Here is a 22925-nt window from a genome sequence, read left to right as displayed (position 1 = left end):
CTTTGTGCAAGAGTCATCAAAATAATTGCAGTACTTTTGCAAAAACAAAACAAGGAGCAGAGAGTATTACTAGAATACACTGGCTGGCTTATAGCGCTGTGGTTACAGAAGCGATTGTCTTTCCCCACTGAGTTATTACCTTCAGAAGACTACTTGGCAATAATCAGAGCACAGCTGTAGAAGGGATACTTTAGTGATAAATAACACTAGGTTTACAAGCAAAGGAAAAGGATTTAATTAACCTAACCACCATAGTTGGAGAAAACAGAGCAAAAAAAAACCCCAGAAGTCATCAACAAGCTTTCAGGCTCTTACGTGCTACAAATCTGAGGCAGAGTTTCCGGACCTAAAAGAAAGTTTGCCTCTCTCCTGTGCCTCCCACCCAAACCCATATCGCTTTGCTGCGGTGATAGCATGGATTTAGTTACATCAAAGTGATCTCAAGTCTCCTACTTTCACCGTGATTCAACATAGCTAGCAGGAAGCTCATCCAACTAGAGAGATTATAATCTGGTTTTGCATTCGGATTTTAAGTATTATCTACAAGCCACATTTCTACAGCTGGCAATGCAACTCATGGGGCTTGTTCCTGTAAAACATTTTTTGCAAATACAGAGTAAAACTGAAGTATTTGGGAATCAAGTTGATGAACCTTCAATGACCCTGGCAGATCTGTCCTCCCAGCCCCACCGTGCCCATTCCTGGACTGAAGAGCTCAGCCGCTGCACAACCACAGTGCTGGGGTGAGAAAAAGGGAGAGAGGTTCCTGTAGCACCCTGACCATACCTGGGCTCCCACTCACCTACCTCCCACTCTTGCTTGGGTGAGGGAAAACCCTCCAAAACTGAAAGTGTCATTTTTTTTTTTTTTTTTAAAGTGAAAAACATAAATCAACATTTCCCTTCCAGGGGAAATTCTGGGTATGTGAAGTTCCAGTTCAGAACTAAGTTTATTGAATACTTTCCAGTGAGTGGAAATACCTAATCTGTGAATAGTTCTACCTTGTGAGCATCAAAACACCACAGCTTACAATTCGATGTGTTCATCTATTGACTCCTTTAAAACTACCCAACTATGTCATGCTTTCCTTAACTGAAATAAATTAAAATTCACAAAAAAATACTGTGTTTAATTTTTCTAGCATGCCAAATACAGAAAACTTAAATTATTTAACATAATGTATTAAAAGAGGAAAAAGGTCAATTATGGGGAGTGATTAAAATAATTATTGCCACAAAAACTGTAGAATTGGAAAAGAAAAATCCAAATTTTTTTAACTTCCCAGTTTATTCCTTAATTTTGAAGGATCTGCTCACTGACCTGAAGGCAACAAAGTATACATTCTCTGAATCTTTCAAAGAAGCCATTGCTAGTGTGTTTATTTGGCACTTGAACACATTTGGGTCTAAGCAACTAGGTAATGGCTTTCATCAGTTTAGCAACCTGGCATTTTCAATGACTTCAGCAGCTAACAGACATAAAATACCAGAACCACCTTTGGTAAGGCTGCAGCAACCTCAGTCAAATTCCAGCTTGAGAATGTATTAACTCTCTACAGTGTTATGAAAAAACATGCCAGTGTCAGAAGTAGCGTGACATTGAGTACACAGAGGGTGAGAGCACAAGTCTTGTGCACAGCTCCATCTCCATTTCATTACCCCAGCCAAAAAAACAGCAGCTGTAGCATTCCCCACTGATTGCGTGGGCTGAGTTCACTTTTGAAAGGGAAGAGGGCAAAGCAACACTCAGTTTTTCTTCTCTGGGTTCGGCATGCCTCAAACATGGTTTCTCATTAAACCTCAGCTATCTCTTCTGTCTCAGTTTATCTTCTCAACCCAAGAATGAAATGCCATGCAATTATATTGAAAAATATTCAAACATATTTATTCATTCTTTAAACAAACATACAGATCAAGTGACTGCAATGAAGAACAAACAAATGATAGTAAAAGTTGGAAAATTTCAAGCTAAAAAAAACCCCTAACCATAAACACGACACATTAAAGATGAAAATATACTTGGACGCTTACTTTACATGCCAAAACACAGGCTCAAGGAATCCATTCATTAGGAAGTGTGTCAATTACTATTATTTGGGAAACAAAGAATTACCCCAAACATTTCTATATGATCTAAACCATCCTCTGCATTTAAGTCTTCCTTTTGGCCTAACACCTTCTGTCTGGTTTTTCTACTCCTTTGGCTTTACGAATTTGTTTTTTTGTTGTTGTTGGGTTTTATTGTTTTTCAAACAAAAAAGCTTTGAGTTTACCATAAACATCAAAAGTCAAAAGAATTTAGGGTAAAGTACCAAGGATCATCTCTCTAGATTGCTATACTGAAAGCCACAAAACTCTATATTACACCACTACGCTTACCTATCTTGAAATCATACGTTTCTGTTTGTCTAGTGGTCTATGATGAGCAACATTCTAGATGAGGTAGATTTGAGAAATATCTATATTGCTATAATGATATAAATGTAGTGGGGGAGAGGGAGTGAAGTTGGCACAGGAATTTAATTACCCTTTCCCCCACGCTATTCCTTTACCTCTGGAATATCAGATAGTGCTGCTAGCTGACTTTGTATAACCTGAGTTCTGTTTTATCTCACTGAAATCCCTGAGGCTTTATTCTCATTTTGTGTCATTAACCAATGTTTATAATGTCTTTTTTTTTAGCCTGATTGTAAGTAAAACATTTAAGCTAATATGGGGTCTGCTAGTTCTGCTACATTACTCCTCCCCTTTCTACCACCAGGAACGAAAGGTAGGTAAGAGATGTGGAGGAAACTATTTCAGAGGCTCAGTGGGGACTGGAGAAAGAATTGGATTTATTGAGAGGGAGGCAGTACATTAGAAGGTAAAGGATGTAAATTTGTAGCTAAAAAGCAAGCTCCGTCAGTTCTACTTCTTGCAGAACAATATGTTCTAAAAATACAGCATTTCATTTCAGATTTTTGATTTAATGGGGTTTGAGGACAGGGCTGAACTTTAAAGGTTAGTAGGTATAGAGTTTGCTTCTAGCAAACTTCTGAGATCTCCTCCCAGTCTGCTAAGACTACATCAATGATTAACGTGTCTGCACTTAGCTGAGAGGAGCAAGAAATTCGTGAACACTAACCATAAACAGCTTGCATGGATCCCTTTCTCCCCATTACATTACTTTCTGCCTCCTGCACAATCAAGGTACACACCCTTGCAGCACAGGGGAGAAACCAGTGCTCAGAATTCAGAGCAAAGAAATGTTACAGTTATGCCAGAAAACATCTGTTGAGCTCTGCTGGGTAAAGCAACCTCAAAACAAAACCATCAGAAAATGAACAAAGCAATTCATGATTTGAAAAAAAAAAAAAAGAAAAAAAAGTCATCAAGCTGCAGCAGTAAAATCTAGAAGAAAATTTTTTTTAAAAGTCAAACCAGCACCTTGTTTTGAATTGCTAAGTTCCTAGAGGGGAAGTTCAAATCACAGCCTCATCACTATAGAAAGAATACAGCTTATCCCTTAGAAAGCAGGCCAAGGTTGTCATCCCCCTCTTCACCCATCAGCTCAGCAGTAAGGATTGGTCTTGAAGCCTTTGAATTAATTCAGTTTCAGTGGTTTAGCACTTGCTAATCAGTTTGACCACAGCTCTTTAGACTCATGCATCCATCCTGGTAATTTTGCTGGACAGACTCAGGATGACTTAGCTTCCGAAAACCAGGTATTTTCAGGCCAATATGGCCGAAGTAGAATCACAGTCTGGTGAGACTCAATACAGTTATCTGCCACTGCACAGCACAAGTAAAAAATTCTATTTATCATTTTAAACAAAGTATAATTAACACAAGAAGTCCATGAAGGCAAGGCACGTGAGGACAGGCACTTGAAAGGATAAAAAAACCTAAGCCTTTTCTATGAATAGTCTGAATACCAGCTGGGAAGCAGAGAGGCTTTCCATACACATCTTTAAAGAAAAAACAACCCTCTTTTATGGGGTTTGACCAGGCCAGAGCTGACGCACAACAACCAGAAGCATAAGAAGGTCAGTCCATAAATGCCCTCTGGAAAGCGCCCTGCCCCGGAGCAGACAAACAGGCCATCCACAAACAGTCCATGCTCTGGCATCCTACCTGGCAGCACTTCCACGTAATAGCAGTAATGAGCCATCTACTGTAAACAAGCCTCATCTCACCTGCTGCAAAATAGAGCCAAATACTTCAGACAAGGCACAGCGCTTGCTCCAAAAAACCCATTTACAGTCTAATGTGAGGCACAAACACAAGTGCAAATGACAAGTTAATAGGGCAGAGCTGGCTGGAGCCAGAATGAGATATGCTGCAATGCAGTCCCATCAAATTTATGTACATGCTCATCTTGAATGACCCAAGATGAGTATTTCTAGCAGAGATGCAGGAATGGCCACTGCTAGTGATGTACCTTCTGAGCATCAGAGAAGGAAGGCTCAGAGAGGACTCACTAGGTGAGTGAAAGGTGAAAGTTGGTGCATGTCTTGCAGGTCTCTTCACATCTGTATTGTCACCTGAGGTACGGGAGCAGGAATGAAAGTTTCCTCAGTTTTCACTGGTAAAGCAGAGTTTATCAGTTTTCTTCTTCAGAATTAGCGTACGCTGGAGTTTCTGTTAAAATTAAAGAATGAATTTCTTCTTCCTTAATTAACCTGTCATAAGCATTCACAGAATCATCCTTTGCACAGATCTGAAAGAGAACAACAACATTTTTAACAGCGCTTTTTCAGGGCGAGCATTTTTTTTTTCCAGCCCAGTAAGACAGACCCATTTCACAACATATAGCCTATATTATGGTGAAAAAGCCAAGGTAGCTGGGTAACAAACTGTGCTTATTAGGGACATGGCTTAGGCCTGGTTGACAGAAGAGTTGTCCTCTCTGGAGGTGAGGAAGAACTGCAGGTTGGTGCCCAACTTAAGAGCGCTTCCAACTACAGCTAATGGGTGAAGCTCAGGCAGGAGGATGGAGAAGCGAGGCTGTACCCGCTTAGCAGAGTTTTCACTGAGACCCTGAGCGCACAGGCAAGATCAAGATAATACTCAAAGGCGAGAACATAGTGTTACTTGGGGCAGTAACGAAGCACTTGTCAAAGCATGACAAAGTGTAACAGCTACCATACTTACGATCCTCATGGCCAAGAGTCCCATCTTAGTCCCATAATGACCAACACATGGTGAAATATTTATCCAAAAGGTAGTAAATGAGGAGGCCAGATCCATGCTTCCCACATAGCATGGTTTATTATTAGGTGAACTCAGAATACCCATGTGGAAAAAGGAAATACTGGATTTTGGACTCTGACTCCATTTGCAATTGAGGGCCACAAAAGGAGACTTATTTTCAAAAAGTCAGCGATTCCTGTAACTCCTGTTCAGCTGAGAATATCCAATGCACATGCAGCACCAAACACCCAGATAGTCATTATCCTCTACAAATGTTTCATAGGTGGCATAAACTTTGAGATGCCACAGTGAGTCAGAAGGTCCCTTCCATACAAGGACTGTGTTCCGAGTGCAATGTACATTTGCCTCACGTCCAGGTTTGAATCAGGGCTTGTCAGTGTACTTCCCTTAGGATTTTTATAAAGAGCTACTGAGTTAGATTTGTTTAGAAAGAAGAGTTTCCATAATCAGCGTTATGTTTATTTTTCCTGAAATAAGGGCCTATAGCAAGTCTTTCATCAACCAAAGCTTGAAGCAGCTATAGCTAGTTTTGTTCTTTTGCAAATGAGAAGCCAAGTGTCCTGATTTACTTCATAGCTGATTGTGATAAATGTGGAAGTCCTAAAAATATAAGTTTCTGGAAGTCAAATATGAATAGCTTTATTCATCATCATAAAAATGAGCAACTAGCAAAACACATTTAAGGGACTAGCAGTTTGTGAAATAACAGAATAATGCGATTCTACTAACGTATCTAGAAAAATATATGCAATTCGATGGAAAAAAAATCCCTCTCAGCTTTGGGTAATTTTTTCTGAACAACTCTTACTGTTGTAAATACTTAATCTTCATACGATATACTTACTTATATACAGTTGGTTTTAAGATAGACATAGGTATTGAGAACAAGAAAATTGGAAGCCTACAGATTCTGCTTCAATAGATTAGTTGGCCCAACAGCTTCTTACTAACCTGGGAATCCTCATTCTGCTCTCCAAACATGCGCTTAAGAATTTCTCTAGGGTCCGGAATTGGTGGAAGAATTAATATCTTCAGCCTTCAGAAAATTAAAAAGAAAAGCTTTAGATGAATGATGTATTAGTTTAGAAATCACCATTTCAATGTCATACTTGGATATGGTCAAGAAAATTTGTAGAGTCAGCTTTGACATCACTGGCCAGCTTTCATTCTCTGCAGCTGTATCCCAATTCTCATTTTCACTCCCCAAACCAAAAGGAAATGGGAATATTCACACAGACAGATTCTAAGTAACTTTCACTGTTGACAAAGACAGCAGCAAAAGTAGAACTTTTTAAAAAAATCTGACAAAATATACTTATATATAAGCTTAATTTTGAATTTGGACTTCATTGCTTAAAGAGAGGGGACGCAATAGCTGCGCAACAAGAATCTAACTAAGCGTACATAAACACAAGTGCAACTAGAGCATGTATATGGTCTGTAAACCTAATTCTAATGACTGAGGCACAACAGTGCTGCCATTTTTGTTATGCAATGCATGTTATGGATAAAACAGATGCTATTGAAATATGCCACATCAAGGACAGTTACCTGGAAGAGAGATGAATCGTAACGCAAGTCAAAGACCAAACAGAATTAGTGGATTGGAAATAAAGGGAGACCATTATTTACCTTTTTAGATAAACTAGCAGAATTATAGTAGATACTGCTACTATTAATGGAATGGCAATTATTAAAACAACATAGAACGTAGAGTCCGTCTTCTCACCTGGAAAACAAAAATTGTGGAAACTTATTTTGAGAAGCTTTTTAGGAATAATGACAACAAATTAATTAATTAATTAATTCACAGACTGAATGTTTTTCAAATATACTAGCACTTTCGCAGGCAAGGACTCATTTTCAAAGCACAATGTTACAACGTAGATGCATTTGGCAAGAAAATGAAAACCAGCGAGACTCAGCACTGAAAAACTGATAGCACTGGAAAGAGGTCATTGCACAGCTACACGGATGGCAACCCCATCAACGTATAGAGCAGTACAGGCAGTAACAGATGGCACTGCTGGAGGACTAGGACTCTCTTGCCCTCTTTTCACCTAAAATAAAACATAGGAAGATGATCTTCCACTCCTATTTATTTAGCAGACAAAAGGTATTAGATGCCTTACAGGTGAAGAATAAAGTACAACAAATTGCAGGAACAACTGCTCTCACCAATACTCTTTTCTTCGCTCCAGTCACTATAGAGCTTGCTGCTGTAACACTCGGGCTTTGGGTTTGCTCTCACTTTGAAGGTGTACTTGCTATTAGGGTCAACGCTAGGAATTGACATACTAGTATTTTCAACCTAAGGTAAAAAGAAAATGTCATTTGCTTTGTTCAATTACCAATGCATTCTCAGCCATCTACAAGCCTATTTTCACTGTGCAGATAATGTATTCTGAATGTTTTGATGGAAGATCTTTTGGTGAATACTGAACTTCATAAAAAAGAACATAGTAGCATTTAACTAGCACAGACTGCCTAAACAGAGATTCCAAAGCTAAGATTTAATCTTATTCACTGCTACATCTATCATACAGCATTTGGCATCAATGATTAAACTAAGACTTGGTGTCTGGGACAGTGCCTTTTTTTTTTTTGCGAAACATCTGTGATTTACACTGTCTTCCCCTCTCTGTCAGGGCAGCAATGCTGATCCAACTTCGACCCCATGAGAGTCTTCTGTGAGGACTCTACAGAGAGAGGCAAACACACTACTTGGGATCAAACTTCACTTATTTTTGATCCAAAATGCCAGTTTCCTGAGGAACATTGATATTATTGAAGTTTGCTTAATTTGAGGTAGGACAAACAACTAAATATGCTCCACAGGAGAAGACTACCACCTGACATTTAAATTTATCACGTTGTTCACCATTCTGAACAAACAGTACAGTCAGTTTGGCTATGCACATACAGGCATGAGTACATCCAGACACTGAAGTCAAATCTTCTTATGTGTGCATTAAAATCAGTATATCTAGGAGCGCACACCTTTTTCTCCCCCCCGCCCCAAGTCTTTTTATCCCCTTGCTTTTCTGTATAACATTGTGTGTTCTCCTGTGCGCCAGCAATTAATTTTGCTTTACAGTAATCAAGTCACGTCATTCAAGAACAGGGCAGTCAATTGACCGAGTGGAGACCCAACGACAGAAAAACTCAACACCAACAGACCAAAGTCCCATATCACTGAGAAGCAAACAGGTACATGCACCACAGTGTATTTCCTGATGAGTGTTGTTTAGTTTACTGTATTATTTCTTTATCGGACTGTTCTTACACATTACTGCTTTGCCATAAAAAACGATGGCAAGGATTCAAGACTCATATGAATTGCATTGTATAGGTATTACTACCAGAAACCTACTGTACAGGAGAAAAATCTTATGTCCACACAACACTTGCAGCCAGTACACTAGACCCATTCACATGCAGCGTACGTATTTTTTCATTTTTAAACAGCAAACATTTGAGTTACTGTGAATATCAACACAAGTTATAAAAGTAATGAAAAGTAAGTAATGTAATGACAAATTACTTTAATTATTGGAGCGGGGTCCAAATCACCATTGTGATATTCAACTTCATAAAATAAACAATTTTTTGGAAAGGTGTCTGATTGACTCCATTCTACATGTATTCCATCATTAATCTTTGATAGTGTAACTTGTCTTGGTGTAGCAGGTTTTACTGAAATGCAAAATGGAAGAATTAGTTAAAAAGTATATTCCACTGCTTAGAAAAATTGTTTGAGTCCTGTATTGCATAATATTACACTTATACCAGTTTCTATAGAAAGAGGAAAAAGTTAGCCCCAAAAAGAAAAGAAGAAGAAAAAGAAAGAACTAAGGAGTAAAAGTAAACATGAGTGGAAAATGACCCCCCCAGCTCCCAAACACCCAATCCCAAAAAACAAACCATGTCTATATAATTCCCAAATCAAAGATCAATAGAAGAAAGGAGCATTTAATCATGTTGTCTCATCCACAGGTTATGAGGTTCAAGCTTCTCAAACACAATGATATACTGGCAAACTTCTACAATTTATTTATTTATTTATTTATTTTATAATGTGTTGTTAAACTTACCAACGGTGGTGGGATTTTTACTTGCACACACAGGCCTAATTTCTTCAGAATCATCTCTAATCAAGATACTTATAGCCGGGTAAGTATTGGTGACTTTTGGGAAGCTAAGATTGAAAATGCATCCAAAGATTCCTTGGTGCACAGAATAGTTGCTGCACTTCTTATGGTTTTTCAAACCATCAAACCTATAGGAATAAAAATATTTTTTTAAACTTCAAAAGAATAGGACAGCAAGGGGCAAGCTTGTTTTTAAACCTGTGTTGCAAATTCTAAAGACTGATCGTGCACTAAACCTGTGCTATAACATATACATATATATATATAACTAAGCAAAGTAAGAAGCTTCTAATTTATCTCAAGCTTTAGAAAGAATATTATTTTTGTAAAGAGTGTCAAGTAGTAGAAAGAGAGGCAGGTTTGCTTTATATCGAAGCATCAAAGATAACAGCTGCTTTCAGCTTTGGTTCACATTTTCCACACGGGAAAACAATTTAAAGGAAAAAAAAAATAATTAGAAAGCAAACTAATTTGGATCGCTTCCTGTCAACAGAATTTCACTTCTGTGATAGAATAAGCTGATCTATCGCCTTTAGCTATGCCTCAGGTATCGCAGCTTTTGCTTAAGGTGGTCGAATTTCACCTATTGCCTGCATTTGCTTTTCAAAATGTCAGTATTCACTTCGAATAACAGAGAAACTATGACAACCTTCTTCCTTGCTTCTGTTTGTTCCCCAAGTCCCAATGAAAATACACCAATAGCTTTTTCCTCCTCAGAAAACTGATTTTTTATTTATTTATTTGAAAGTGACACAGAGTAAATCAGAGCTTCATTTAGGAGCACAACAGGAATGATGTTCCCCTACTTAACATCTCAATATATAGGGACTGAGGAAGCCAAAACCGAAAGCTGTCCTGTTTTCAGGACAGAGCCTTTTTTCATCCACCCTTCTCACCTCCCCGCCCAGGGGCTGATGAAGATGGGCGGCATTCAGAGCAGACAGCACCGTGCCAATGCATCAACCTGCCCTTGTAAGCCTCTGTTTCAGCAAGTATTACTGTGCACTGACTGGATTTGTTTGTTCTAAGCTAACTTTGTATTCATGTTCACTTCGGATAAAAAGATAGGGGTTTAGAGGAAAATACCAGAGAAAAAGAATATAAAATGAAACTAAGCGATAATTTTTCAGGTAATTGTTCACTCATTTCTGAAAACCAAAACCAAAAAGCCCACCTCACCTGCATTATGGAAAATGCATCTTTCAGTCCAAAAATCAAGTGTTTCCTTATAGTTTTCAGCTTTAAAGTCAAAACAGTATTTTTCTTTCTAAGCAGCATGAATTAAAAGACTACATCTTTCATTAAAATTAAGGGCTAAGTTGAAAATATATAGCTCTAATCCAAAGAATTATTCCAATAAGTATCCATATACCCAGAAATTCCGGTCTTCAACACCTCATTTGTACTGTTCTTGTAATAAAGAAAAAATCTCTTTGAGTAGCAGTTTAGAGCGAGAACAGTCCTCCCTGCATTTAACTGAAGCAGCAGGTTTTCTGCTGTTTGCTGTCCAAATGCATTAAAACAAACAGCTAGCCTGCGAGACTGCCACTGGAGAGGAAGAGGAAAAAGTTTATTTAGTTAGTTCAGACAAGATATAAAGATGATTTAAAACTACAACAAGGGGTTTCCAGAAGGAAAACTTCAACATTTCTACAGAAGCTAATGCAATCTGGCATTTCACAAGCCCCATCAACTTGCAGAAGTATGCATAGATTAGCATGCACAGATCTGGATGCCAAGTTTTTCCTTGCACCACAACTCTGTTCCTTTGGAACAAGAGTCTATTTATGGCAGTCAGCTGGCAAGCGGGCATGATGATAAAGATGTTCTCCATAACTTTTGAGGTGAAACGGTTATTCATGACATTGAAGGTAGAAACAAAAATACTGCCAAGTGGTTATTAATGCTTTCATAACTTTTTCCAGTGATTTAAGAGCTGACACACACATTAGTGAGCAATTCTGACTTGAACGGTCCATGTTTATTGGGCTGCAATTCATATAAAAAAAGCAATTAATATATTGGTCTAGCTCAGTTCTTAATTCTTCCTTCTTTGAATCCACAATTAGAAAAAATTAGAAAGCAATAGCAGTTATTTTAAAATGGGCTACAGAAGCAGCCAGCGCTTCACATAATAGTTATGTCAACTTCCCAAAACGACTCAGCAACAGCAACCTCTTGACCCTTCATCAGTGAAGTTTTCTGTTGGACTGGACCCAACACTAACTTGTATGCAATGCCCTGGGACCTTTCAAAGCAACAGGAAGCAGACAAGTAAAAACCGGTAACGTAAAACTAAAGACAAGTGCTAAAGAAATTTAGAGTTGGGAATAAAAAGTTCATACAAACCAGTAGAACAACGTATAATTGGTATCACTGCTCGCATTCTCCCCAGGACGCCACGTACAAACCATGTACTCCAAATTGTGCCAAACACAGCTCAAGTCAACAGCAGCAGTACCCGGAATACCTGCAAGGCAAGTTGGAAAGGTCTCTTAAGATTTATTTTGCCAGCAAAGTCTTCTCCCCAGTTTCCAGAAGTAAACTGAAACTGCCTAGACTGCACTGCCTGTCTCAGCACAGCAAATGATGAATTCTAGTTGTTTATCGCTTGCAATAGCTGAAATCTCAGCGGAGTAACTTCTATATGCAAGCTAATCATAACAGTGAATCTCAGGTTCCACCACGTCTGAAATACTACTTAGAGTTACGTGATGCTAAGGACAAGGTGTTGAGTCAGGAAAAGATTTTGTTCTATTAAACTACAGGTACTTTAAAAAGGAGTTAAAGTAACTGGCAATTATACGGATAGCACTTAGTTTTGTTAGAGTTATTACAGCCATCAACGTTAAAAATAGTCAGCATTTAATTATAGTTATCTTCTCCAGATACAACATTAGTTTCTCAGTATTCGGAATATGGCAATACCTGTAGATCTTAAATCTGGACAAAAGCAACACTGGGTAAGTTGAACTTTTAATTGAGACCCATATACCTCTAGATATTCAACTTGCAAGCAGACTTTTAAAGGCCCCAACCTGTTTAGTACATGCTGTCCTAATGACCTGCTTCCCTGATTTTCCAGAATACCCTTTTGACAGACACACAGACAAGCTTGATAAGGTCTCAGAGTCTCCTGTTCACATGTGGTTTTCGTCCACATCAAGTCATGCTCCTGGGTTAGACAGACTTTTACTACTCAAGGCAAGAGGCTCTATTTTCTTCTGTACCTCCTAACATCCAGCACCCAGCAGAATACATTATTCCTTAAAGTTTGCTTCCTAACAATTTTGCTACGGACCCCTTATTTCTGGATGTCAAGAAACAAAAAATATTTTTCTCTATTCATTTTGCTATGTGCAGCTTTGTGGACTCCAGTCATCTGTTTTGAAAGAGAGAGAACCCTACTATAATTAAATAATTAAGTCACTTATTTATTCAACATGTTGTTAAATTTGCTAGATTCATCCCTCTAACATTTACAAATGTAGGGTTATTTTAGGGACTTCTGCTTGTACAGAAAAATCTTACAAAGTAAACTGACTTAGATGTTAGTCATGAAGTCAGCAGGCTTAATACAACGTAAGTTATCTCTTATCCCAAAACCACAGCATGGCAGGGGCAAGAGGAATGACAGGAATCACATCATCGTCTTGGAAGAACATTTAAATTTTACAAGTTCCCCCACAAGGCTTTAAGCGCCAGAAGACTCCAGCTGTGTTTAAATGTAGTATAATCGTTCTGTTTAAGCTCTATCAATCGCGCTAGCCCTTGCGTCTGGTATCTCCCTACTTCTCTATGACACGTTTCTATGATATTTTGTTAAAATAGCAGAGAAAACGAGGTTGTGCCTCCCCAGGCCAAGAGAGACAGGTCTGCCTCGGGTCCGGCTGCCGCACGTGTTACCTTTCAGGGGAAGGGACTTCTCCACCCACCGGCTGGGCTTGCTGGCGTTATTGTGCTTGCATTCGCTTCTCACTTTGAAACGCATTTCCTCATTCAAGAACGTATCCGTCACACGGAAGCGACTCTTACTCCATTCCTGGGTTTAGATGGGGGTGGGGAGGAAGAAAATGAGAACATTTGGCATACCGTATCAGACACATGGGAATTACTATTAATGTAAGAATACGTTACAGCCCCTCAGAAAGACTGCAGCTCAAAGCCAAATGAAATGAGGGTCTGATAATGTGGGAAGCTTCAGCATCACTTAGCTTTTCTTTTTCCTCATCAGGTGCGCTCAGAACTCGCCAAAGGAAAACTACTTCTACTCCAGTGTCCTATAGACATGAGCACACAGATCAAGGAACAAGTATAAAGTGGGGAAGATGATCTTAGAGTAAGTCTTCGTGGATAATGCAAAATAAGCATGTTTATTCTACAGCCGTATAAACAGGAGCTTACAGATCTAACCTTCACCTCTCCCTGTGTGTGCACAAGTACATGATGAACAGAAGAAAGAACATTTGAAGACATAACCAAAAAGCAATAAGAAGAGTTTGTATGGATTTAAGGAGCAAAAGGAAAAAATTACCCAAACAAATCTACATATGGCTATTAAATACAGTGACGCTACATCGGCCTAAGCAGTCTACAAGCTTCCATTTTCAGAAGAGAGTATGTGTTTGTGTGAGAAAAAGGCTTACCCTTTTATCATACACTTTCTTGAGCATCTTTTATTGGACTAGGGACATACCTTTTACTTAAGTGGAAACAGGATACAAAAAAAAATAAATCTTTGTAATGACCAAAGAATGGTGTAACCACTCGTGTATAAAAAAAAAAAAAAAAATAAAAAAAATATTGGCACTAATGAGAGGGCAAGGAAATCAAACAGGAATGGACGGACTAGGTTCTACCAGCCATAATGCAAAAAGATGCAGCAAGACAATACACAGTCTGGTTTATCCTGCCATGTGAAACTGCTGTCCCACAGCTTTCACTCCTGCTGATCTTAACATCTGTTAGGCCCTTCCACAAACTCATTCAGCTTGTTAACCAAGCAGACTTTCAACTTGTTAATTTGTTAATTAATCCATCAGAAGAGATAAACAGTTTTTTGCTGAGTTAGCAAGTTTGACTGGCTTATCTAAAAGTCTGATGAAGATCTTTAGAGAAGGAGGTATCAAAAATGAAATATCACCCTTTTAGCCTAAGCCATTAAATCAGCTCAGCTGTTTGCAAAACCGCAGCCTTACTTCAAGTCCAGGATATCCTGGAGCTGCCAGAAAGAATACAGCAGTCACTGTGAAGAGGCCATTGTAAACATCAGGCCATAAAACTAACAGGGCTCAACAACAGGGGACTGTTTCAAGAGGCATCCTATCAATTTAAACCATATCTGGAAGAGCAGCACTGCCAACCCCACACACAGCTGGTGTGTATTCAAGGCTTCCAATTCTCACCGTTTGGATTTATGGACTGATAGCATATTATCTTACTGGCAATAAATTGTAAAAGTATTTGTCCTACACCCCCTTCAGTACCATGGCAATGCTGCTCTCAGTCCTGACCAAACAGCTGTTAATCCACACCAAGGATCACATCTGGGCTGCAACCCATCTAACACAGTGTGGTGGGTTGACCCTGGCTGGACACCAGGTGCCCACCAAAGCTGTTCTATCACTCCCCCTCCTCAGCTGCACAGGGGAGAGAAAACACAACAAAGGGCTTGTGGGTCGAGATAAGGACAGGAGAGAGAGCATTCACCAATTACCATGATGGGCAAAACCAACTCAGCTTGGGGAAAATTAACTCAATTATTACCAGTCAACCAGAATAGGGTAATGAGAAATAAAACCAAATCTCAGAACACCTGCACTCCACCCCTCCCTTCTTCCCAGGCACAACTTCACTCCTGGATTCTCCACCTACCCCCCCAGCAGCGCAGGGGGACAGGGAATGGGGTTTACAGTCAGTTCATCACACATTATTTCTGCCGCTTCATCCTCCTCAGGGGCAGGACTCATCACACTTTTCCCCTGCTCCAGCGTGGGGTCCCTCCCACAGGAGACAGTCCTCCATGAACTTCTCCAACGTGGGTCCTTCCCATGGGCTGCAGTTCTTCACGAACTGCTCCAGCATGGGTCCTTTCCACGGCGTGCAGTCCTTCAGGAGCACACTGCTCCAGTGTGGGTCCCCCACGGGGTCACAAGTCCTGCCAGAAAACCTGCTCCGTGGGCTCCTCTCTCCACAGATCCGCAGGTCCTGCCAGGAGCCTGCTCCAGCGCGGGCTTCCCACGGGGTCACAGCCTCCTTTGGGCATCTACTTGCTCCAGTGTGGGGTCCTCCCCGGGCTGCAGGTGGAGATCTGCTCCCCCGTGGACCTCCCTGGGCTGCAGGGGGACAGCCTGCCTCACCAGGGGCTTCCCCACGGGCTGCAGGGGAATCTCTGCTCCGGCGCCTGGAGCATCTCCTCCCCCTCCTTCTGCACTGACCTTGGTGTCTGCAGGCTTGTTTCTCTTACATGTTCTCACTCCTCACTCCGGCTGCCGTTTCTGCCTGTCCCAGCAACTTTTTTTTTTCCTTTTTAAATACATTCTCCCAGAGGCGCTACCACTATCACTGATGGGCTGGGCCTTGGCCGGCGGTGGGTCCATCTTGGAGCCGGCTGGTGTTGGCTCTGTTGGACACAGGGGAAGCTTCCAGCAGCTTCTCACAGAAGCCACCCCTGTAACGACCCCCCCGCTACCAAAACTTTGCCACGCAAACCCCATACACACAGACATGAAAACAAAAGCCCAGACCAAAGTTTTACAATTGCTGTTCCAGGGAACAAATGTGTTCCATGTTGTCTTCCTAACACAACCCCCATGAATAATTGTAAGCGCAGGGACAGGGGAATATGTTAATACTTGGCATTACCTCCAGGAGACACTATGTTGTCAAATCACAGCCACACCAAGGTTAACGTGCACATCTCCTTCTTAAATTGAGTTCAAAGTGAAGGAGATTGGCCTTTCTGGCAAAATCTCCTTTAAGCCTTAATGATGTAGACTGCCCTGTATATATTTCACTTTTTCTAGAAAGCTGCATAAGCAAAGACCGAAACAAGACTTTTCACATTATTATTATGGTACTCCTGTGTCACTGGTAGCAGCTCAATTATCAGAGAGCAACAGATTTTTCTGGTCTGAAGATCCCACACGCTGGTATGACTAATTTTTGAGATTTTGATCCCACAAGAAGAATTAAAGGCTACATTAAAACTGTATTTATATGTGTATGTATGCTTACACACACAGTTTTATCACATGAAGACATTCACTGGAGCATAGCAGAGTTTAAAGAAGTGATGCACTTACTCTTTTGTCCTGAGGGACCTCACCAATCACAATGTCGCTGGAATACTCCAGGTCGCAGCTACTGCTGATGTTCTCTGGGGGGCTCCAGGTCCAGTTCAGGATGCAGATTTGTATAAATGAGTACTCCAGGTTGGATGGAGGTGGAAGAACTTCTGCTTCTAAAAGAAAGAAGTTATCAGTGTAACAATCCTGTTGGTCCACATTTTACCGTTAGTAATACAGACAGATTTTTAACTCTCCAACAGAAAAGAACACAAATAACTTTTCAACTTCATCGGTTCATATTTGCTATCAGATAAGCTACTGCTCACTAAATTGTTTCTACTATTCCTGTTATCTCAGTCCACCAACCATTTAAATAATTATAAGAAAAGCACACACAAAAAAATCATTGAAAAGTAATTTTTAAGAAATTGCAACATGCAACAACGTAGCTGCTGTGGAAATGAAACTTATGCTCATGGAGGGCAGATGAGTGTCATTTTTCAGGTCCTTTCTGCTGCGAGTTTGCATCACATGCTGCCTCTAGTAAAAATAGTATATACATTTTGTAGAGTAATTAATACTTTATTCTACGCCAAACTTATCCGTCAATGAAGTTTTAGAAAGAAAACTTTAAAAAGGCAAATGATTACATCTTGCAAGAAACAGCTGTATGCTAGAACCACAGTTTAGCCCAATCCAAGCAAAACCGAGAATGTAAAAAAACAACAAAAGAAACCACAATGCTTTTTCAATTACTCGCCTATTACACTTTTAATGCTGTGCTCTGGCACCGTGAGCATACCAGTGTGGGACAAACAGTAATTTACTGCTGGCACACTTCAGCAGTATATTTTTTCACCTTCCCAAAAGCAAGATAGAAGCAGAGGAAGAGCCATGACTCAGAAGTAGCTGTTGGGATAAATGCATTTGTGCATTGACGCTTACTCTTGCACACTGAGTCACAGCCTACTCAATACCCAGTCACACAGCTTGACGATCGTATTAGAAAAGAAATAAAGGGAAATATGGCAGAAAATGGAAAACTGACAGGAAAAATTAAAGCATGTGTCAGACTCCAACTCTAGAAAAAACTACCAACTGGTAATTCCCTAAGAAAATGAAAGTGAAATACTGTGGTTTTTTTAAACACCTACTCTAACGTGTACTATTAGAAGATATTAAATAAGAGGCCAACTGAGACTGCTTCTCAAGGCTATCTACAGGTATCATCACTGAGGCACCACCACCTATTTGTGTGTGGAAAGAAAGTATCCTTGTTACGCAGTAGTTTCACAAACACTTCAAACTAATATCAGCCACCGATGCAGGTCTTGCTCATCCCAGGAAACTTGCTTGTGCCAGGAAACCAGGCTCAACCCACCCCAACATTTGACGGAACGCATAGGGAAAAGGCAGAATAATTCCACTGAGAGCAGTTTCCCCATCCAGGTTATGGTGCAGCCCCACTTCCTTCTGCTGGCACAAGGAAGAGCAGATGGAAAGGCAAACCAGCTTATTTCAGCAAGAACTCTGCTCAAAGCATCCATGACACCATTATCTTACTTTTCCCGACAGCCAGAGCTACGAAAGCTTGAAGAAAATTCATCACACTCCTGGAGCTTGCTCAGACCTTTGCATAGTTAAAGGACAGGCAATGGTAGAGATCAGACATTATTACCATCTGCATGTCTGTACGTATGTGCGGATAAACGTATGCTCGCGGAGAAACTGACAATAATTACTAGGATTTACCACTTTAGTCTGAATATGCTTGGCTTTTTGGAATATTTAAAACTTTTGGGATTGTTTGTTTGTTCAGTTTTACAGCTGACCTTGGGAGCAGAGAAGAAAAATGTATGTTCTTGCAAAAATACACTCTCCTTCACTAGTTCCACTAAGTGAACTGAGAAACTGTTCCACTAACAAAAACTTATGACACGTTTTAGGAACAGCATTGGGACCCTAAGTTTGCAAATACTGAGTCCTTTAGATCATGTAAAAAATTAAATAAATTATTCAACAAGACTACACAGCTCCAAGCATTGTCTTTTCATGCTTTTTCAAATTTGTATTACCTACAAAAGCCACAAACCATTAAAAAATTTTACAGTGTCACCCCCGATTGCTGTTCTGGAGTTCTACACGTTTTCTTTTAAGAGTTTTGATTAGAAGTAATTGTGCGTAAACGTGCAGATTTCTAACTGCACAAACTAAGAAATGGAAATATTCAAGGTTTATAAATAAATAAATAAATTCTCTTAGCATAAAAAGTTTAAATGTAGTAGGTTTCAGATTAATCTATACAATTCCGAAGATCATGCTTTAATGTTATGTGCAGCTGAAGATTTGCTTTTATTCATAGGCTTGGCCAGTCTCACACTTTTGTTGTATAAAATATACATACAGTCTAATACTTTTGTTATGAAAATCTCATCGCTACAGCAGTTTAGCAGGACGACTCAAAGACCAACCACGAAACATAGGCGAGACGTTATTTCGCTCTTAAAAAACCAAAACCACGGTGATGCTTCTAAGAAAATAAGGTGCAGCAGTAACTAGCTGAGATTAGCTGAGGCAATCCTGCATAGAAACCCTTTTATTTCTAGAAGCCGTCCTGTGGAAACATCAACAAATACACCAAGTATTGTAAAAGTGTCGCGAAGTATCATGAAAGACTTCGTATTTTGTCCTCCCGTATTTTCCGAAGGATGATAAACCGAATTGTAGCCAGCCGAAAAAAATGACAATTCTCTAACGTTTGCGGCTGTATTTTTGCATTGACATTAGCGAAGACAGAACGAATGAAGCTTCGAGCCCCGGTTCTTACGGAACCCTCCCGGGCACACGCACCTCTTTCCTGCAGCTGTACGTTCGTGCTTCCAGAAGCGGGGAAGCCAGAGGTAACGGCAAAGGTAACGGACAGAGCCGGCGGCCGGGGACACCGCGTACGGCCCGGGCTCCGGCAGCCGGCGAGCCCGGGTCCCGCCGCGCTCCCGCCGCGCCTGCCTTCGCCTCGTTTCCAGGAATCCGCCGCAAGACGCGGAGACAAGGGCAGGGGCTTCTGCTTTCGTTTTTAAGGCAGAGACTGCCCAAGACTGACCCGAAGAGATTTCTGCCGACCCTGTCAAACGCTGCCTCCCTGAGGGAGAAAAGCAGATTTGGGGGCATCCCCGCTCCTCTGCCCGGTAAGGGGCAGGACGGGCTACCGGCACTGCCCTCGCACACGGCCGACGCGCTTGGGGCCGTTTCCACCGCGGAACGAAAGCATTTCACTTCAATACGCGACCGTACGCGCACCGAGCCCGCCGCCGCGCCGGCAGCGCAGCTCCCGCCGCCGCCGCCCCACGCACGGCAAGGTCCCGCACCGGCTGCCCCGCGGGTGTCCCGGCCCCGGCCCCGGCTCCGGCCGGCAGCGAGCGGCAACCGCGGCCCCGGCTCCGCCGCCGCCGCGGGGAGCGCCCGGTTAGCGGGGCGAGGGGGAGCCCGGAGCGGGGCCGGCAGCCGGCCGGTGGTCCCGCTCCCCGCCGCCCCTTTTTCCCTTCCTTCCCTTCCCTTCCCTTCCCTTCCCGCTCCTACCTGCCGCCGTGCCCGCGGCGACCACCCAGCAGACGGTGAGGAGAAGCCGGCAGCGCGCCGAGGCTCCGCCAGGATCCATGGCTCCGGCGTCCCGGCCGGCCGTAGCGCGGCCCCTCGCTCCCACTTCCCGTCGCGGGGGCCGGGCCAGACGGGAAGAGCCTCGCCGCGGCCCGCCCAGGTAACCCGAGCCGAGCCGGCAGCGCCGACCGGGGCTGGCGGCGGCTGCGGCAGCCGTCCGCCCCCGCTACCTGGGCAGCGCCGCCCCCGCCCCGGGGCCGGGCTGCCGGCCCCCGCCGGGCGCTGCCCCGCCGCGGGGGGAGCCTCGGCACGACGCGCCCCGGCCCCGCGCTGCCCCCGCCGCCCGCCCGCCCGCCCGCTCTTGGCAGCCCCGGTGTCGGCCGCCCCGTGTGTGTGGCTCCCCGGGCTGCCTTCCCTCCGCCGGCCGCCGCCGCCGCCACGGAGCCGCCCGGCTTTGCCCCGGCGCCGCCCGTGTGCCGCGCAGGGGCCCTGCCCCAGCCCCGCCGCGGAGCCCCAACTTCGGGGCCGCGCAGGGACCCCGGGCGCTGCCCGCCGAGCCTCTGCGGGCACCTCAGCCGGCCCCACGCTGCTGCCCCGGCCCGCCGCCCCGCGGCGCCCTGCCAACACCCCTCACGTCGCGCTTCGGCACGGCCATAAACCCCGAAGGAGCTTGTCTGGGGAGTCGAAGTCATCTGCCCTTCACAGCCAGATCGGCACCCGGCTCCTCCTGTTACTGAAACGTGCCCGAGGCATTCGTATCCTCTCACCGGGAAAGCAACTGCGTCAGCGCATCCCCGGCGAGTTCTCTTGGTGTTAAACCTAGTTATTCAATGCCCCTGGCAGAACTCCTCTTTTCAAAAGCCCTCCTGCAAATTCAGGTCATCTCTATCGGTTTCGTCTGTACTAAAAACGCGTACTGTTCTTCCACTGCAGATTCTTCTTTCTACAAACTTCCCCAAATGCCCTCCGCTTCGGCCCCTTCCAAACACGATACGGTGACTTGCAATTTTGCTCTCACTCTTATGAGTGTGGTGCGGCGAGTGGTTTTCCCAAATATTCACAGAAGCGGGAATATCAGGCAAGTGATATTTTGATACGTTTCAAGATCAGGAAGCATTTGGGATAAGGCTCGCTCTTCTGAACTAGATTTTTGTGGTAGCTAGTAAGCTTGCTCCCAGTTGCCATCCAAATACAGGTATTGTAAAAATAGTACAGATCCAGCAGAGAGGAAACTTTGGCTAAGTTTCAAGGCAACCCAAAATTCGTTAGTGAAAATTACTTATTCCTAAGCCAACAGAACGTTTCAGTATTTACTCAGCCCTTCAAGGAGTTTTGCAAGAGTTCATCTGCTTTTTAGACACTCCTTTTAGAAAAAGGGAAGCAGATCTTTTTATGATAGGGTGGGTAATATCCTCTGTCAATGTTGTTTTTTGGGTTTTTTTTTTTGCTTTTCTGCCTGTTTGTTTTTATACTTCTGGGAAAAGACGAGGATTTAGCAAGTTTCCTAGTTGCTGTTAGAAAGTGCCCAAGGGTCTGCAATTACAATCAAATAAAAATTGTCACTTAGAGTTCCAGGATGTGGAACGTTGAAGCTGTGTGACTGCGATCAGACTGTGTGACTACCTAGAGCCGGCATGGACTATGCCTGCTAGTGATGACCTTGTAGAGTAGAGCTGATCCGAGATACAGTGACCTCTCCCTTGCTTTCGGTTTCCTTGCTAATGTTTTCTTTCCTTCTTTCTCGCTGTTTTGTCCACTCTTTCTCCCAGGAGAGCTGGTGCCAAGCACATATCCAATGGTTTGCGTGCTTTTGGCTGCCTGCCCATCGTTGGAGGCAGCTGAAATGTTTTTCTTCAGCTCCCTCTCTCTTCCCCAAGCTCTTGGCTTGTCATCACATTCCCGTCCCAGTGCACAGTAATCAGAACTCCTGCCAAAGCCTTTGATTCCAGCCACCTACCCGAGACTTCCCATTTCTCAGTCTCATTGAGTCTCGTCCTGCATCTTTCTGTTGCAAATCTCATGCTCGTTCATGTTCTTGTTAGACAATATGCCTGTGGTGTAGTGACTGGAACTCATATAGACACACCTGAGGTATCTTTAAAATGATCTGTTAAGTAAATACTTGGGGTATGGCTTCAGGCTTGGTGTAAACTGACTTACAATCATGCTGGTGATCTGCCCTTGGCCATGCATTCATGACGTTTCCACCCACGCAACCAAAGCTAGTGATCTTGGGGCCATGCAGCGAGTTTGCCGATGCATTAAGAAACCCCAACAAACAATTATTTTCTGTACATGTTCCCTAACTCAGGCTAACAAATGATGCTGATGCATGGTATGGCTGTGTGATTACTAGGTCCGACAAGAGGCAGTAGTAATTAGCAGCACGGGGCTGTGGGGAATTGTCCCTTTTGGGAGCAGTAGAGTCCTCAGTTGTCCCACACCGATGGTGAGATTCCTCCTTTTTAATTTCTGATTTTGCAGCAGCCTTTGTCAGTACTTTAGGTCTCAACTGACATAATTATAGGCTCTTCAGAAGATGTCTGGGGTTAGTCCAAAAAAGGGGCTCAATTAGAATACAGCTGGATCTGAGGCACAAAAATCCGAACTTGTGAGCTGAGAAAACCCAGTCTGACTCATGGGGCCTCTCCCTTTTCAACATCAGTGTTATCTGGGGGACATCTAGAGTTTTGTGATAC

General features: G+C 42.7%; 2 protein-coding genes across 4 annotated transcripts in view; one reads left to right on the top strand and one right to left on the bottom strand.

Moving 5' to 3' along the window:
* RAP2C (RAP2C, member of RAS oncogene family) overlaps positions 1–22925 on the top strand; it is a 149937-nt gene that overhangs the window by 90742 nt on the left and 36270 nt on the right. The window lies entirely within an intron of this gene.
* Positions 3938–20346, bottom strand: IL13RA1 (interleukin 13 receptor subunit alpha 1). 3 transcript variants are annotated; one of them, XM_049827394.1, is made up of 10 exons: positions 20209–20346; positions 16648–16805; positions 13250–13385; positions 11693–11813; positions 9287–9471; positions 8737–8888; positions 7371–7503; positions 6825–6921; positions 6144–6228; positions 3938–4698 (listed from the first exon to the last, which is right to left on the bottom strand). In XM_049827394.1, exons 1-10 carry the CDS (start codon positions 20285–20287, stop codon positions 4582–4584), a joined length of 1263 nt encoding a protein of 420 aa, XP_049683351.1. In that variant the 5' UTR covers positions 20288–20346; the 3' UTR covers positions 3938–4581. The 3 variants fall into 3 exon arrangements, with proteins under 3 accessions (XP_049683351.1, XP_049683352.1, XP_049683353.1); XM_049827395.1 differs by having other exon boundaries at positions 16648–16802; XM_049827396.1 differs by lacking the exon at positions 20209–20346 and adding an exon at positions 19483–19697.

This window comes from Accipiter gentilis, chromosome 24, assembly GCF_929443795.1.
Source record: "Accipiter gentilis chromosome 24, bAccGen1.1, whole genome shotgun sequence".
NCBI classification, from domain to species: Eukaryota; Metazoa; Chordata; class Aves; order Accipitriformes; family Accipitridae; genus Astur; species Astur gentilis.
The sequence above is the reverse complement of the archived record's forward strand: the minus strand, read 5'-3'. Positions and strand labels throughout refer to the sequence as shown.